This window comes from Hyla sarda, chromosome 8 (assembly GCF_029499605.1).
Source record: "Hyla sarda isolate aHylSar1 chromosome 8, aHylSar1.hap1, whole genome shotgun sequence".
Taxonomy (NCBI): Eukaryota; Metazoa; Chordata; class Amphibia; order Anura; family Hylidae; genus Hyla; species Hyla sarda.
In genome coordinates this window covers 223415527-223431487 of record NC_079196.1, presented here as the reverse complement: position 1 = coordinate 223431487, position 15961 = coordinate 223415527, and the positions used below count along the sequence as shown (strand labels likewise).

At 43.8% G+C, this 15961-nt stretch overlaps 1 protein-coding gene across 2 annotated transcripts; it reads left to right on the top strand.

Annotated features, from left to right (window-relative positions):
- The first annotated feature begins 635 nt into the window (after positions 1–635).
- On the top strand, positions 636–13747 carry LOC130284740 (uncharacterized). 2 transcript variants are annotated; one of them, XM_056535435.1, is made up of 8 exons: positions 636–1407; positions 1581–1785; positions 1868–2452; positions 2912–2968; positions 5890–6189; positions 7036–7383; positions 9520–9834; positions 12952–13747. In XM_056535435.1, exons 3-8 carry the CDS (start codon positions 2176–2178, stop codon positions 13311–13313), a joined length of 1659 nt encoding a protein of 552 aa, XP_056391410.1. In that variant the 5' UTR covers positions 636–1407; positions 1581–1785; positions 1868–2175; the 3' UTR covers positions 13314–13747. The 2 variants fall into 2 exon arrangements, with proteins under 2 accessions (XP_056391410.1, XP_056391409.1); XM_056535434.1 differs by lacking the exon at positions 1581–1785.
- Positions 13748–15961: the final 2214 nt, after the last annotated feature.

Here is a 15961-nt window from a genome sequence, read left to right as displayed (position 1 = left end):
TATCACCAACCACCCCCATTTTATTAAGGTGTATCCATATAAATGGCCCACTCTGTACTGTAACCCCACTATGGTGCACTTTATAAAACACATTTAAAAAAAAGTTATAAATTGATTCGCATTTTTCCCAGTGAAATAAGTATTTGACCCTTTTGTTTGTCACTGTATAGATCATAGCTGTTTCTTGTATGCAAATGTATGTACATTTTAATGTACAGAAATGGTGTAAAGACTCACGGCAGGTGGCAGGACACTCTGGAGGTAGTAGATCCGCTGGGCCTGTGTGGCAGATGACGCGGGCCAGGAAGCTGAGTCTAAGGTGCCGTTGTCACCAGAGCCCGCCGCAAAGCAGGATGGTCTTGCTGCGGCAGGTGGCACCTAGGTCGCTACCCCTGGCATGACTCAACCACACAGGCGGCTGAGGTGATGCGAGGTACAGGAGGGCTTAGGCAAGATGTGGTCTGGATAGCAGGAGGTCAGGGCTGGCAGCACAGGTGCGTAGTCAGGGACGTAGCAGAAGTTCAACAGGCAGCAAGGAAGGTCAGGTCACAGAATACAAGGGTCTGGAACACGGGAAGGCAACACAGAAAACGCTTTCACTAGGCACTAGGGTAACAAAGATACGCCAGGAAGTGATAGGAGGTGCAGATATTTGTAACCAACAGTGCAGGTACATGTACTTAATTAAGGGCGCACTGGCCCTTTAAATTTTAGAGTGCTGGCACGTGCCCGCGTTAGGAGAGGAGGTCACGCGCACCGGCGCTGCAAGAAGACAGAAGGGAAGGGAGCGCTCACGGCCAGGGTGTCTGGCCGGAGGGCAGACCGTGACAGATGGCCTGCCATTCATTGTATCCACAGACTGCCTATGGTGCCCTCTATGACAGATAGTCAGCCAGAGATAGTCAGTGCTTCTTCATGTTCACCCAGTGCCCATTGTGCCCTGTGTGTGTTTCGAATTGCAGAGGTCATCCTGCTAGTCTGTCTTCTGTTACTGTCTCATGGTTGATCAATGTTTTTGGAGAGGGGTTCGTTATAGACTCCTGTGGGGGTCTGTACAATGTATCTCACACTTCATCATGGTTTCTGTTATGATCAAAATCCAAAAATGCAGAAATATCCAAAGCCTAATTTCTGCCACAAGAGCATGGCTTTTAAAAATCATATTCAGACATATGGAACAGTTGCAGAAAATGTGCACATACTTTTATCACAGCCTCTCGCTACAGCACACAGGTAAGTCATGAGTACCCTAAACAACGTGAGCAAAGAGAAAACCACCAGACATATCACCATAATAGACTGAGCTGCACTACACGTTCTATGGCTCCAGCTGCTGGGACTTCATCGCCTTCTCCCCGATGGGGGTGAAAGCTATGAAAGGGGAAACCAAGCACAGAACAGAGCAAGGTAAGGATCCACAATGTATATTCTCTTCTCTATATGATTCATATCATATATATAGCCCCTATGTATGTATGTAAGAGCCTAGATGTATTTATTAACTCTATATAGGTGATTATGGACTGTGTATTATATTAGTGTCAACTCCTACAACAAGTCCTTAAACTCTCTATGTCTAGGCACAAAAAAGAAATACACAGTGATGGAATCTTTCACATTGTTGATGACTTCTATAGGCAGGAAATAGTTAAACCTAACACTAACAAAGCTCTGAGATATGGACTGTAGAGTTTGGCCTCCGGTGGGTGCGGCCCGGATGCCTATCTACGCTGAACTTAGAAAATATTTAACTCCTGGTCGCCCTGTCTATAAGCAGAAACCGAGGTAAAGAACTAGTCCTATTCTCTATAACCATAAGGTAAGAAAGATTATTCATCTACAAACACATTTTATTTCAATATCGTAGATCCAGAAAATCTAAAGAATCTGAAGTTTGCAGAAACTGGAATTCCCTGGGAAACCATGAGACACACCATGTTACCAGAGATTGTGTGTCTGTGTATTGTGTAGTCATTAAATATCCCATACAGAAGCATACGAGAAAGGAATACTTCGAAGACTTGTAGACTCCATGCATTGCATTCTACTCAATGTTTTCAAGGTATTCTTCCAAGGCGTTATCTTATAACGAGAACTGTGATGAAGTTTAGAGAAGAAGGATATAAAGGAATGTACGTGAAGGTGGAGGTTTTGTGACAGTCCTTTGTACAAGAGATGGGGCTGACGGTGAGAGACGCTCTGGTCTACGCTCTAGAGAATCTGGAGAAGATGGGGTTCAAGAAGTTCCGAAAGCAGTTACATGAAATTGAGGTCAAAGGAGATTATAGGAGGATCCCGAGGGGCAAACTGGAGGACAAGGATTGGGGCGACGTTGCCGATCTGATCAGGGAATACTACAAGGATGTCTACGGGGTTGAGGTGGCCCTGGCAGTTCTAGACAAGATCAATGAGAAGAAAGTAGCAGAGGAACTCCAGGAAGACTTGCAAAAAGGTAAAAAGGTTATAAAGAATTACAGAAAACTATCTGTCAGAGCACTAATTTCCAACCAAAGCGAAGACACAGCAAACTGCAGCGGTGTATGCGTGAACAAAGTGGCTAGAAGTTTATTACACCAACAAGTACATGCAACGTTTCGGCCAAATGGCCGAAACGTTGCATGTACTTGTTGGTGTAATAAACTTCTAGCCACTTTGTTCACCCATACACCGCTGCAGTTTGCTGTGTCTTCGCTTTGGTCGGAAATTACCTTATCCGGTGGTGGCACGCTGGTTGGACAACTGCAGACGCACTGGGACTCTTGAGTGCTGACTCCTTACTTTGCTTGTGGGGGCACTAATATACTTAGCACTAACATCCCTAGTATTATTAATGTGATTGGGAATTTGCTTTTATATCATGCGACACATCCGTCATCCGCTGCCATCAACCTTTTCCTATATTTTTGTGCAGTGGACCGATTTGTAAGGCTGAATGAATTGGAGGAATCGAGATGTTTAGCCCCTACAGGTAAGAACAAAAAAGTTAAGAAAATTGGGGCTCAAGGTCAATGAATATTGGATGAATGTATTTATTTAATGGATGATCAACAATATGATTAATCTACAAATAGTGGTTTGCGACCTACAGGGCCCTTGTAGGTCAACTGTACCACAGATAATACGTGTATAAAAATAAGGGACATATAAATCATTTAAAAAAATCGGTATAATTAAATGACATATAAAATATACATTTGATAAGGAATAAACCCAATAAAAATATAAAAATATAGGTAGCCTGGATAAATAAAGAAATGTTCAGATAAATACTGATCTGACAGTATGCTGTAATCCAGGTAGGAAGTTAACTTTCTCTTTAGATGTATATGATAGCAGCGCTAGTAGTGCCAAAAGTGTATCCGGCTTGTATTAGTTTGTAACAATGTCATAAGTCTGTAATGGCTCCTTGCTGGTGCGTCTGTCAATCCTGGCTCCTATGGCAAGGAGCCTGCTGCAGGAGACTCAGCGGTCTCACAGTGGAGCAGCAGTGAATGAAATTCGGTGGACACAGAATGCAATACCGGAGTAAGCGAATAGTCAAATTGAGTACATTACCGGTATTGCATTCTGTGTCCACCGAATTCCGTTCACTGCTGCTCCACTGTGAGACCGCTGAGTCTCCTGCAGCAGGCTCCTTGCCATAGGAGCCAGGATTGACACATATACCAGCGAAGAGTCATTACAGACTTATGACATTGTTACAAACTAATACAAGCCGGATACACTTTTGGCACTACTAGCGCTGCTATCATATACATCTAAAGAGAAAATAAACTTCCTACCTGGATTAAAGGGGTACTCCTGTGGAATTATTTTTTTTTTTATATCAACTGGTGCCAGAAAGTGGAACAGATTTTTTAATCACTTCTATTAAAAAATCTTAATCCTTCCAGTACTTTTTAGGGGCTGTATACTAAAGAGAAATCCAAAAAAGAAATGCATTTCCTCTGATGTCACGACCACAGTGCTCTCTGCTGACCTCTGCTGTCCATTTTAGGAACTTTCCAGAGCAGGAGAAAATCCCCATAGCAAACATATGCTGCTCTGGACAGTTCCTAAAATGGACAGCAGAGGTCAGCAGAGAGCACTGTGGTCGTGACATCAGAGGAAATGCATTTCTTTTTTTGGATTGGATTTCTCTTTAGTATACAGCCCCTAAAAAATACTGGAAGGATTAAGATTTTTTAATAGAAGTGATTTACAAATTTGTTTAACGTTCTGGCACCAGTTAATTAAAAAAAAAAGCTTTCCACAGGAGTACCCCTTTATTTACCCCAGTATTTATCTAAAAATGTCTTTATTTATCCAGGCTACCTATATTTTAATATTTTTATTGGGGTTATTTCTTATCAAATGTATATTTTATATGTCATTTAATTATACCGATATTTTAATGATTTATATGTCCCTTATTTTTATTCACGTATTATCTGTGGTACAGCTGACCTACAAGGGCCCTGTAGGTTGCAAACCACTATTTATATTTTTATCATATTGTTGATCATCCATTAAATAAATACATTTATTCAATATTCATTGACCTTGAGCCCCAATTTTCTTTACTATTGTATTTATTGTTTGACATCGTAGGTATAGGTGTTATTTGGGTAGCTCAGGTCACAGGTAACCAATTTGGTAAGAGCCTCTCCAATCTTTTCACTAAGAAGAAAAAAAGGTTGAGATTTCCTCTTTTCCCTGCTCCATCTGTGCACCGATACACCTGATGAAGAACATGTTTGCCACAGAAGTCTGTAATGTAATAGTTTTCTCACAAGATTTCCTGTATTCTGGAATGGCTGTGGATTTGTATATTGGTCTTTTCATAGTGGATTTTCTTCAGTAGCAGTGTGGTGGTAATAGTTAGTCATTACAAGTTGGTAATATGTGGTTGTGGTTTGGAGTTATTGTTGTCGCTTGTATACTGGTATTATTGGTAATAATGGTCGCAGTAACAATATGATGGTAATATGTATGGTGATAAAATTCCTTCTTGTCTACTGGTATTACTGGTAATATTGGTATCAGCATACAGGATTTGGTCAGTAACAGTATGATGGTAATATGTATGGTGATAAAATTCATTGTTATCTACTGGTATTATTGGTAATATTGATCTCAGTATGCAGGATTTGGTTAGTAACAGTATGATGGTAATATGTATGGTGATAAAATTAATTCTTATCTACTGGTATTATTGGTAATATTGATTTCAGTATACATGATTTGGTCAGTAACAGTATGATTGTAATATGTATGTGATAAAATTCCTCCTTGTCTACTAGTATTATTGGTAATATTGGTCTCAGTATACAGTATTTGGTCAGTAACATTATGATGGTAATATGTATGGTGATAATATTCATCCATGTATACTTGTATTATTGCTAATATTGGTCTCAGTATACAGGATTTGGTCAATAGGAGTACCAGTAAGATGGTAACATGTATAGTGATAGCATGGTGTTACTTGTTAAATGTGTGATTTATTTAGAAGTATGCGGTATGGTGGCCAACTGTCCAGATTTTGTAGGGACAGTGACGACACTTGGGACTTTGTCCGATATTTAGGGCTCTGTCTGAAATTTAGGACTCTGTCCTGGGGAGCTTTGCAGATGTGTGTAGAAGTACTGCTGCCCAGACATGGACCGCGGACGCCAATTATCCGAACCTCCACCATGGCATAGCATTAGCAGTTTAGCCAGAAAATTGCTATTTCTACTGCCCGTTGTGGCTGTCATACAGAGCTGCCCACAGTCCTGGGGGTAACAAAAAATAATCCTGCTTTAGGGCGTCATTAACCCTTTGATTGGCCATGAGACATTTAATAAAATAATGGAATATTATTTGTAAAAAACAAAAAAATACATTATGATATTCTGTGCTTTTCAGCCACGCCAATGAGGCTACGCCTGAACGACACCGGAGAGATGATTGGCTCCATAACTCTAGAGACCTTTTATCCTGGATATCTCCATATTGAGTGGAAGTGTGGAAGAGAGAAACCAGAAGAAGTTTTATCATCCCAAGACGTCTACAGAGAAAGTCCTGATCAGAGATCCTTCTCAGTGTGTAGTGAAGTCAGGATTTCACAGGATTCCCTCAGATATCCAGAATCCACAGTATATGTCACCTGGGAACATGAATATACAAATACCAAGGGGCAGCACAAATTCTCTATCGCAGATGAAGGTGAGAAGAAATCCACTAGATCTATAGGAAACAATTTACCAAGTAATTCCCATTTCCTTTCCTCACAGGAAGATTCATGAAGCTGAAGTTAAAGGGGTACTCCGCTGCTCAGCATTTGGGACAAACAGTTCCGAACACTGGAGCCAGCGCCGGGAGCTCGTGCAGTCATAGTCCCGCCCCCTCATGAGGTCACACCCCACCACCTCAATGCAAGTCTATGGGAGGGGGCGTGACATCCATCACGCCCCCTCCCATAGACTTTCATTGAGGGGGTGGGGTGTGGCGTCACGCGCTCCCGGCGCTGGCTCCTCACAGGAAGATTCATGAAGCTGAAGTTAAAGGGGTCATAGCCCCACCCCCTCATGAGGTCACACCCCACCACCTCAATGCAAGTCTATGGGAGGGGGCGTGACATCCATCACGCCCCCTCCCATAGACTTGCATTGAGGGGGTGGGGTGTGGCGTCACGAGCTCCCGGCGCTGGCTCCTCACAGGAAGATTCATGAAGCTGAAGTTGAAGGGGTACTCCGCTGCTCAGCATTTGGGACAAACTGTTCCGAACACTGGAGCCAGCGCCGGGAGCTCGTGAAGTCATAGCCCCGCCCCCTCGTGATGTCCCGCCCCGCCCCCTCAATGCAAGTCTATGGGAGGGGGCGTGACAGCCATCATGCCCCCTCCCATAGACTTGCGTTGAGGGGGTGGGGTGTGGCGTCATGAGGGGGCGGGGCTATGGCGTCACGAGCTCCCGTAGCCGGCTCCAGCGTTCGGAACAGTTTTTTCCAAACGCTGAGCAGCGGAGTACCCGCTACAGATTCTCCATCCTCATGTATTGTCTCTCTCTGGCAGATTTCCTTTGGAGACCAGTAGCGGAGGACATACAGACACCACCATGTTTGTATCATGACACCCCGGGCGTCCTACAATGTGACATATCAGGATATTACCCAGACGCCCTCACTGTGAAGTGGTTCAGGAAAACTAAACAGAATCTTGAGTTATGTGAAGAATCTGACGATGTTTCTATTCCGAAAATCAGATCAAATAAAAATCCAGATCACACCTACAGCTGTACAGCAAGGATAATGATCACCCCCACACTGAGCAACCACCGGGGGGCAGAATACGTTTGTCAAGTGGAACATCCATCTCTGGAAAAGGCAATGAAGAGAAGCACAGGAGGGATCCGAATGCTGGGTGAGGATCGATAAGACATTGATGTAAGGAAGATGACCACACATCCCTAGGGTCAGTTATCTATATGACGCTGCACCCATGAAGTTCAATGATGGTCATACGAGATACTAAATAATGTCTTGGAATTGTAAGGCTGCATTCACACCACGTTTTTGCAATTTAGTTCCCGTATTAGGTTTTTTAATGAAAAACGGATTCCTCAAAACCGGACTAAACTATATCAAAACATGTATACAATTTTCAACCCGTATACGGTTTGAAAAATGATGTCCGGTTGCATCCGTTTTTTAAGAAAAAAACGTATACGTTTTTAACTTCTCACTCCATTTTGAATAAAGTTTCACTTGTTTGATTGAAATTCCAAGAAACAAAACTGTGCAAAGTCAAAAAACGTATGGTGAAAACCGAATGGAACCGTACGCACATACAGTTCTGTACGGTTCCCATTGTCTCCCATGTTAACAAAAACCGTATACGGTTTAATAAGTTTTTTCACCCGGACCAAAAAACCGTGGTAGAGTACAGTTTTGGGTACAGGTAAAAAACAGAACAAAATCGTATAAGACGCAAAACAGACTAAACCGGATGATGTTTAACATACGGTTTACAATGTTAAGTCAATGCATACGGGTTTCTATACGGTTCCGTGCGGTTTTTAACTTGAAAGCGTATACGGGAACTGTATAGCGAAAGCGTGGTGTGTGTGCACCCTAATATGCGTGTAAATGTGCTTTTACATGGGACGATTATAGGATGAATGAGTATTCGTAGGGATGTTCGTTCCTGATAATTGGTCCATGATAAAGGGCCAGCGATCAGCCGAGGAGCAAGTGAAGGGTTGTACATCGCATCTTTTGTGCAGCCATCCAAATCGTTGTTATCAACTGCATGTGTACATAGGGGATGTGCGGCCAACCATGATGAAATTAGAGGGTCACACTAATGATCACGCCACGGATTGAGCTGTGTAAAGGGTCATTAAACGAGTAGTGTTCAATAAGATCAGTGCTCTGGGACCCCCCTGTGATCTCCCCCCAAATCTCTCCTCTGCATGGAGAGGTGGGTCAGCGCATGCTTCATGCATTCTCTATGGGAGAGCCTAAAAAAGCACTTGTGTATCTCCGTCACTCCAAGGGAGAATGAATGGAGCATGTGCCGACCTCACGCGTAATGCAGAGGAGAGATTTGGAGCCCCATTCTGGAGGTCCCAGAGGTCGGGTCCCTAAAATCGGACACTAATCCCCCATCCTGTTTATAGGGGATACATTTTTGAATGCTGGAGTAGCCTTTTAGGGGTAAAGTGAACTGTCCTACTTACTGAATAATAAAGAGGGGGCCCTGTATGTACTTTTCTTACTCTAAGCCTACAGTGATGGCCTGCCTGTATGTATCAGATAAAAGGGTTGAAGGGGTACACCGGTGGAAAACTTTTTTTTTTTTTTTTTTTTTTTAAATGAACTGAGGCCAGAAAGTTAAACAGATTTGTAAATTACTTCTATTAAAAAATCTTAATCCTTCCAGTACTTATTAGCAGCTGAATACTACAAAGGAAATTATTTTCTTTTTGGAACACAGAGCTCTCTGCTGACATCATGAGCACAGTGCTCTCTGCTGACATCTCTGTCCATTTTAAGAACTGTCCAGAGTAGGAGAAAATCCCCATAGCAAACATATGCTACTCTGGTCAGTTGCTAAAATGGACAGAGATGTCAGCAGAGAGCACTGTGTTCCAAAAAGAAAACCATTTCCTCTGTAGTATATAGACCCTAAAAAGTACTGGAAGGATTAAGATTTTTTAATAGAAGTAATTTACAAAGCTGTTTAACTTTCTGACACCAGTTGATTTAAAAAAAAAAAAAAAAAATTCTACAGGAGTACCCCTTTAAGATAAGGTCTGTGGGGAGACTTATCAAAACCTGTCCAGAGGAAAAATTGCTGAGTTGCCCATAGCAACCAATAAGATAGCTTCTTTCATTTTTAACAAGGCCTCTGCAAAATGAAAGAAGCGATCTGATTGGTTGCTATGGGCAACTTTCCATTTACACAGGTTTTGTACGTCTATTTTTACATGTGTCGTTTTTTGCTGTCTTTTCAATAATTCTCTTATGTTTTATATAAATGGTTTCATCTTTGCAGCAAAACCTCAGCCGGAGCCCATAAGGAAGTCGCTGGTTGATGATTGGTTTATTCAGTTTTCCCTGCATCTTAAGAGTTTTTACCCTAAAGAAATAAAGGTGAAATGGCATCTGGGGGAGAAGGAATTCAGAAAAGGGGTGAAGGAGATGACACGACACACAGAAGTGTTCACAGAACGAGAAGATTTGTTGTTTGATGTTATCATTGAATGTCGCAAATGGTTAGGGGGCTTTGAGAATCCTGAATATAAACTGTATGTAACTTGGGAGCACGAGTCTATGGATGGACCTGAGACCAGGACCTTGTCTTTGAGAGGTGAGAACTGACCAGGCACCAAACTATTATTGTATTATGTAATCACAAAAGAAAGAAAGAATCCGGCGCTGTCTCTTTAATTCTAGTAAATTATACGTTCAGGAGTAGAATCAGTGTTTGCAGACAAAATGGTCCTGCGAGTGGTGCTACACGCTGAACAATACAAAGCGTAATGGAATCACAAAAAAAAAAAAGCAAGTGGAGCAACTCATCCAGATAGCTGGAACCAGTTGAGCTTGTCGGATGACGGTCAGGCGGCGTAGGAGCGGGGACGCGGAAGATGGAACGGGGACAATAAGGCGTCAGGCCACAGCCATTTCGCACCTTGTGGTGCTTCGTCAGGACCCTGCGACCTTTGGTCGCAGGGGCCTGACGAAGCACCACAAGGTGCGATACGGCTGTGGCCCGATACCTGATTCCCCCCCCGTTCCATCTTCCGTCTTTGGTCGCAGGGGCCTGACAAAGCACCACAAGGTGCGATACGGCTGTGGCCCGACGCCTGATTCCCCCCGTTCCATCTTACGCCCGATTCCCCCCGTTCCATCTTCTATCTTTGGTCGAAGGGGCCTGACGAAGCACCACAAGGTGCGATAAGGATGTGGCCCAACGCCTGATTCCCCCCATTCCATCTTTCGCCCGATTCCCCCCGTTCCATCTTCTATCTTTGGTCGAAGGGGCCTGACAAAGCACCACAAGGTGCGATAAGGATGTGGCCCGACGCCTGATTCCCCCCCTGTTCCATCTTCCGCCCAATTCCCCTCCGTTCCATCTTCTGTCTTTGGTCGAAGGGGCCTGACGAAGCACCACAAGGTGCGATACGGCTGTGGCCCGACGCCTGATTCCCCCCGTTCCATCTTCCGCCCGATTCCCCCCCGTTCCATCTTCCGTCTTTGGTCGAAGGGGCCTGACGAAGCACCACAAGGTGCGATACGGCTGTGGCCCGACGCCTGATTCCCCCCATTCCATCTTTCGCCTGATTCCCCCCGTTCCATCTTCTGTCTTTGGTCGAAGGGGCCTGACGAAGCACCACAAGGTGCGATACGGCTGTGGCCCGACGCCTGATTCCCCCCGTTCCATCTTCCGCCCGATTCCCCCCGTTCCATCTTCCGTCTTTGGTCGAAGGGGCCTGACGAAGCACCACAAGGTGCGATACGGCTGTGGCCCGACGCCTGATTCCCCCCGTTCCATCTTCCGCCTGATTCCCCCCGTTCCATCTTCCGCCTTTGGTCGCAGAGGCCTGACGAAGCACCACAAGGTGCGATACGGCTGTGGCCCGACGCCTGATTCCCCCCGTTCCATCTTCCGCCCGATTCCCCCCGTTCCATCTTCTGTCTTTGGTCGCAGGGGCCTGACGAAGCACCACAAGGTGCGATACGGCTGTGGCCTGACGCCTGATTACCCCCGTTCCATCATCCGCCTCCCCGCTCCTACGTCGCCTGACCCTGACCCAAAAAACTGCACTGGTTCCGGCTATCTGGGTGAGTTGCTCCGCTTACTTCTTTTTGCGATTCCATATTATTTTATGATTATTATTTATTTATTCATTCTGCTATTACTGGTAATTCTTACATGAGAAACTAAACTCTTCCAGTATCCCTCGCTTGTTCAATGCCTGTACAGTTTGCTCTGGTGATTTGCATTCTGGGTGACATCTCTTGCACCAGGTTCTGTACAGTCTGATGTAGGAGAAAATACATACATACACATTTCACACATATCTTCTCGTTAAACAAATTGTGACTTTACGTGCAAACTATCAGAACTCATCTTATTCTCTGGATTTTTATAGAGGAGAAAAGTAGCTCCAGCTTCAGAGTAAGTGGCACAACCATTTTACATGTTGCATGTTCTTTTGGGCATCAACCAGGGTCCAACTCCCAGCAACCCAGCCAATCATCTATTTGAAGAGCGTCGCGGCCTCTTTAAAGGGGTACTCCGTTGGAACAAACTGTTCTGAACGTTGGAGCCGGCGCCGGGAGCTCGTGACATCATAGCTCCGCCCCTTGTGATGTCACGCACCGCCCCCTCAATGCAAGTCTATGGGAGGGGGCGTGACACCCGTCACACCCCCTCCCATAGACTTGCATTGAGGGGGCGGTGCGTGATGTCACAAGGGGGCGGAGCTATGATGTCACGAGCTCACAGCACCGGCTCCAGCGTTCAGAACAGTTTGTTCCAAACACTGAGCAGCTGAGTACCCCTTTAACTTCAGGGAGGCTAATTTCCAACAACGGAGATAGAACCTAATGAACTTCAAAAATGTCCTCAAAAATAAAAGCACACAAACTAAACAGAACACTTTTAAGAGCACCCTTTATAAGTCCTGTGAACACTATGGGATTAAATGCATTACACACAAGAGAAAAACAATGAAACCAGTAAAACTGCAAGGGGAGCAACACATAATAATAATAATAATAATAATAAAAAAGCGTTACAAGAAGGTAGTGTGGAGGCATTAAAAATTATAAGGAGAAACATAGATTGTGTAAGACAAATAAAGGCCAAAAAGATGGAAACAAATAGATTCATTACCAGAGAAAGTACAAAAAATAACAAAAAAAAAAAAGAAACTTACAACATAAACTATTAAAGGGGTATTCCTGTGAAAAACTTTTTTTTTTTTAAATCAACTGGTGCCAGAAAGTTAAGCAGATTTGTAAATTACTTCTATTAAAAAACCTTAATCCTTCCAGTACATTTTAGTGGCTGTATACTACAGAGGAAATTCTTTTCTTTTTGGATTTCTCTTCTGTCATGACCACAGAGCTCTCTGCTGACCTCTGCTGTCCATTTTAGGAACTGTGCAGAGCTGGAGAAAATCCCCATAGCAAACATAAGCTACTCTGGACAGTTCCTAAAATGGACAGCAGAGGTCAGCAAAGAGCACTGTGGTCACGACAAAGGAGAAATCCAAAAAGAAAAGCATTTCCTCTGTAGTATACAGCCCCTAAAAAGTACTGGAAGGATTACGTTTTTTTTTTAATAGAAGTGATTTACAAATCTGCTTAACTTTCTGGCACCAGTTGATTTAAAAAAAAAGAGTTTTCCACGGGAGTACCCCTTTAATTGATTTTGGATATTAGAACTAATGGTCCAGATGTTCTTCCTTCACAGATCTGCCCTGGATCCCACAAGTGGCTGAAATTTTTGTCCTCAGATTGGTAGATAATCAAAGAACCAGGATGGGATGCTGTGTTACCGGCTATTTCCCCGATAAATTGACTGTGTCCTGGTATAAAAAGGAAAATAACATGGTGTCTCCAGTGCAGGACACCAACAATGTGGCTACAGAGGTCGAACCACACAAAAGGAAAAACATGACATCTGGTTGTACAGCAATTTTATATTTCACTCCGGACGCTGAGAAGGACCAAGGGTCAGAATTTATCTGTAGGGTGGAGCATCCCTGCCTGGAGCATCCGATAGAGAGGAGCACCGGACCCCTCCGAATACTAAGACGTGGTGAAGAGGAATGATGACAATACAGGGGTCCATCAGTCTGCGAAGAGGAATGATGACAATACAGGGGTCCATCAGTCTGCGAAGAGGAATGATGACAATACAGGGGTCCATCAGTCTGCGAAGAGGAATGATGACAATACAGGGGTCCACCATCCTGCACTGCAAAGACACCGTTCAAGGGTCCCATTGTTTCTCTTTAGTGATCTCCATTACAGGGCCTTATTTCAGGCTGTTCCTGGATTTGCAGTTCACACTCATTCATTTGACTAGCGAGAAGTAACATCCTATCTGGTATCAATACCACAGTCCCAGAACATCATGAATTTATTTTTAGGGACCCTTCTTATGACAACCTCTTGAAGCATTATGTTGTAATATTTTATGTTAAAGGGGTACTCCTCTGCTCAGCGTTTGGAACAAACTGTTCCGAATGCTGGAGCTGGGAGCTGGTGACATCATAGCCCCGCTCCATGACATCACACCCCCCCCCCCCCCCCCCCAATGCAAGTCTATGGGAGGGGGCGTGACGGCTGGCACGCCCCCTCCCATAGACTTGCATTGAGGGGGTGGGGCGTGACATCATGAGGGGGCGGGGGTATGACGTCACAAGCTCCCGGCGCTGGCTCCAGTGTTTGGAACAATTTGTTCCAAACGCTGAGCAGCAGAGTACCCCTTAACCCCTTAAGGACCACGTTTTTTGTTTTGTTCTTTGCACTTTCTTTTTCCTCCTTACCTTTTAAAAATCATAACCCTTTAAATTTGTCACCGAAAATTCCATATGATGGCTTATGTTTTGCGCCACCAATTCTACTTTGCAGTGACATCAGTCATTTTACCCAAATATCTACGGCGAAATGGAAAATAAAATCACTGTGAAACAAAATTGAAGAAAAAACGCCATTTTGTAACTTTTGGGGGCTTTTGTTTCTACACAGTACATTTTTCAGTAAAAATGACACCTTATCTTTATTCTGTAGGTCCATACGATTAAAATGATCCCCTACTTATATAGGTGATTTTGTCGCACTTCTGGAAAAAATCATAATTACATGCAGGAAAATGTATACGTTTAAAATTGTCATCTTCTGACCCTATCGCTTTTTATAAATTTTTTCATCATATAAAAAGTGACCAAAAATATGTTATTTTGGACTTTTGAATTTGTTTGCGTGTACGCCATTGACCGTGCGGTTTAATTAATGATATATTTTTATAGTTCAGACATTTACGCACGCGGCGATACCACATATGTTTATATTTATTTTTATTTACATGTTTTTTTTATGGGAAAAGGGGGGTGAATGGGACTTTTATTACCGAAAGGGTTAAATGACATTTATTAACTTTTTTTAATACTTTTTTTTGCAGTGTTATAGCTCCCATAGGTGGCTATAACACTGCACACACTGGTCTTTTACACTGTTCGCTGCAAAGCCATAGCTTTGCATTGATCAGTGTTATCGGCGGTCGATTGCTCAAGCCTGAATCTCAGGCTTGGAGCAATCAATCGCCGAGGGGATACGCTGGAGGCAGGTAAGAGGACCTCCGCTCGTGTCCCAGCTGATCGGGACACCGCATTTTCACTGCGGTGGTCCCGATCAGCCCCACTGAGCAGCCGGGAAGCTTTTACTTTCGTTTTAACTTTGAACGCCGCGTCTAAAGGGTTATTAGCGCGCGGCACCTGGCGCAGGTCCTGGCTTCAGATACATGCCGGGACCGCCCCGATATGACACGGGGTCACCGCGTCACCCCGCGTTATATTGCAGGAGCCGGCCAAGGACGTAAATATACGTCCTTGGTCGTTAAGGGGTTAAAGGGATGGGACACTAATGTAGGTGTATGTAAAATGGGACATTGTTTAATTTTGTAATACACTTCAATAACAAAAATCATAAAGCCATCAAGAGCTTTACTGACCAAGCTAACACAATGGATGATGCTTTTCCTGTATGTCTCACTCTTGGTCTCCAGTACTTACCTCCATAGAGTCACAGCTTCCATATCTGTATATTCTCAGTTTCTGGTTCCAGTAGGACACTGACACTTGACATTTCTGAACAAGGCCTTATTTCTGCTACAAGTGGAAACCATATTCATACGTATGGAAGAGAACCAATAAATTCTGCAATAAATTTGCCACAAGAATAAATTCTTCTACAAACCTTCCGCTATAAAACACAGATAAAATGGAAACACCCTCCACGGCATGGAATGTGAGAGAGCAGTAAGAAACCTACCAGACATATTTCCACAATAAGAAGAGCTGCCGCGTTCTGCTCCCTGATGGCTGAAACGTTGTCCACCTTTTGGCAAACCAGAAAATGTAAGAAACTCCAGAGCCCTGAACATTCTACTCTGTGGCCCTCATTTACTTAGAGAATCGGGTTGTAAGTCTATGTTGCCTTCTTACCCGACTGCTTTTCCCCCCTGGTATTTATTATTATTATGTCGCATTCTGTTTGTCGCACGTTGGTTTTGTAGGTTTTGGTTTCCAACTCCTCTGAGTTGTCGGGAAAAAATCCACAACAATTCAACAAATTCGGTTTGGAAACCTTTATAAATACGTGGGAAAGCTCAGAAATGTCGGGTTACGCCCCTTTTTTGGGTTTGGGAGAATCCACATCGGATCCGTCGGGAAAAAATGTCGCATCGTGTCGCACAC

Bases quoted from the DNA above. Each gene is read 5' to 3' on its own strand.
- LOC130284740 (XM_056535434.1), top strand. From the start codon at position 2,176: ATGGGGCTGACGGTGAGAGACGCTCTGGTCTACGCTCTAGAGAATCTG. The intron at 6,190-7,035 runs GTGAGAAGAAAT...TCTCTCTGGCAG, and splicing joins ATTCTCTATCGCAGATGAAG to ATTTCCTTTGGAGACCAGTA. The intron at 9,835-12,951 runs GTGAGAACTGAC...CTTCCTTCACAG, and splicing joins CAGGACCTTGTCTTTGAGAG to ATCTGCCCTGGATCCCACAA.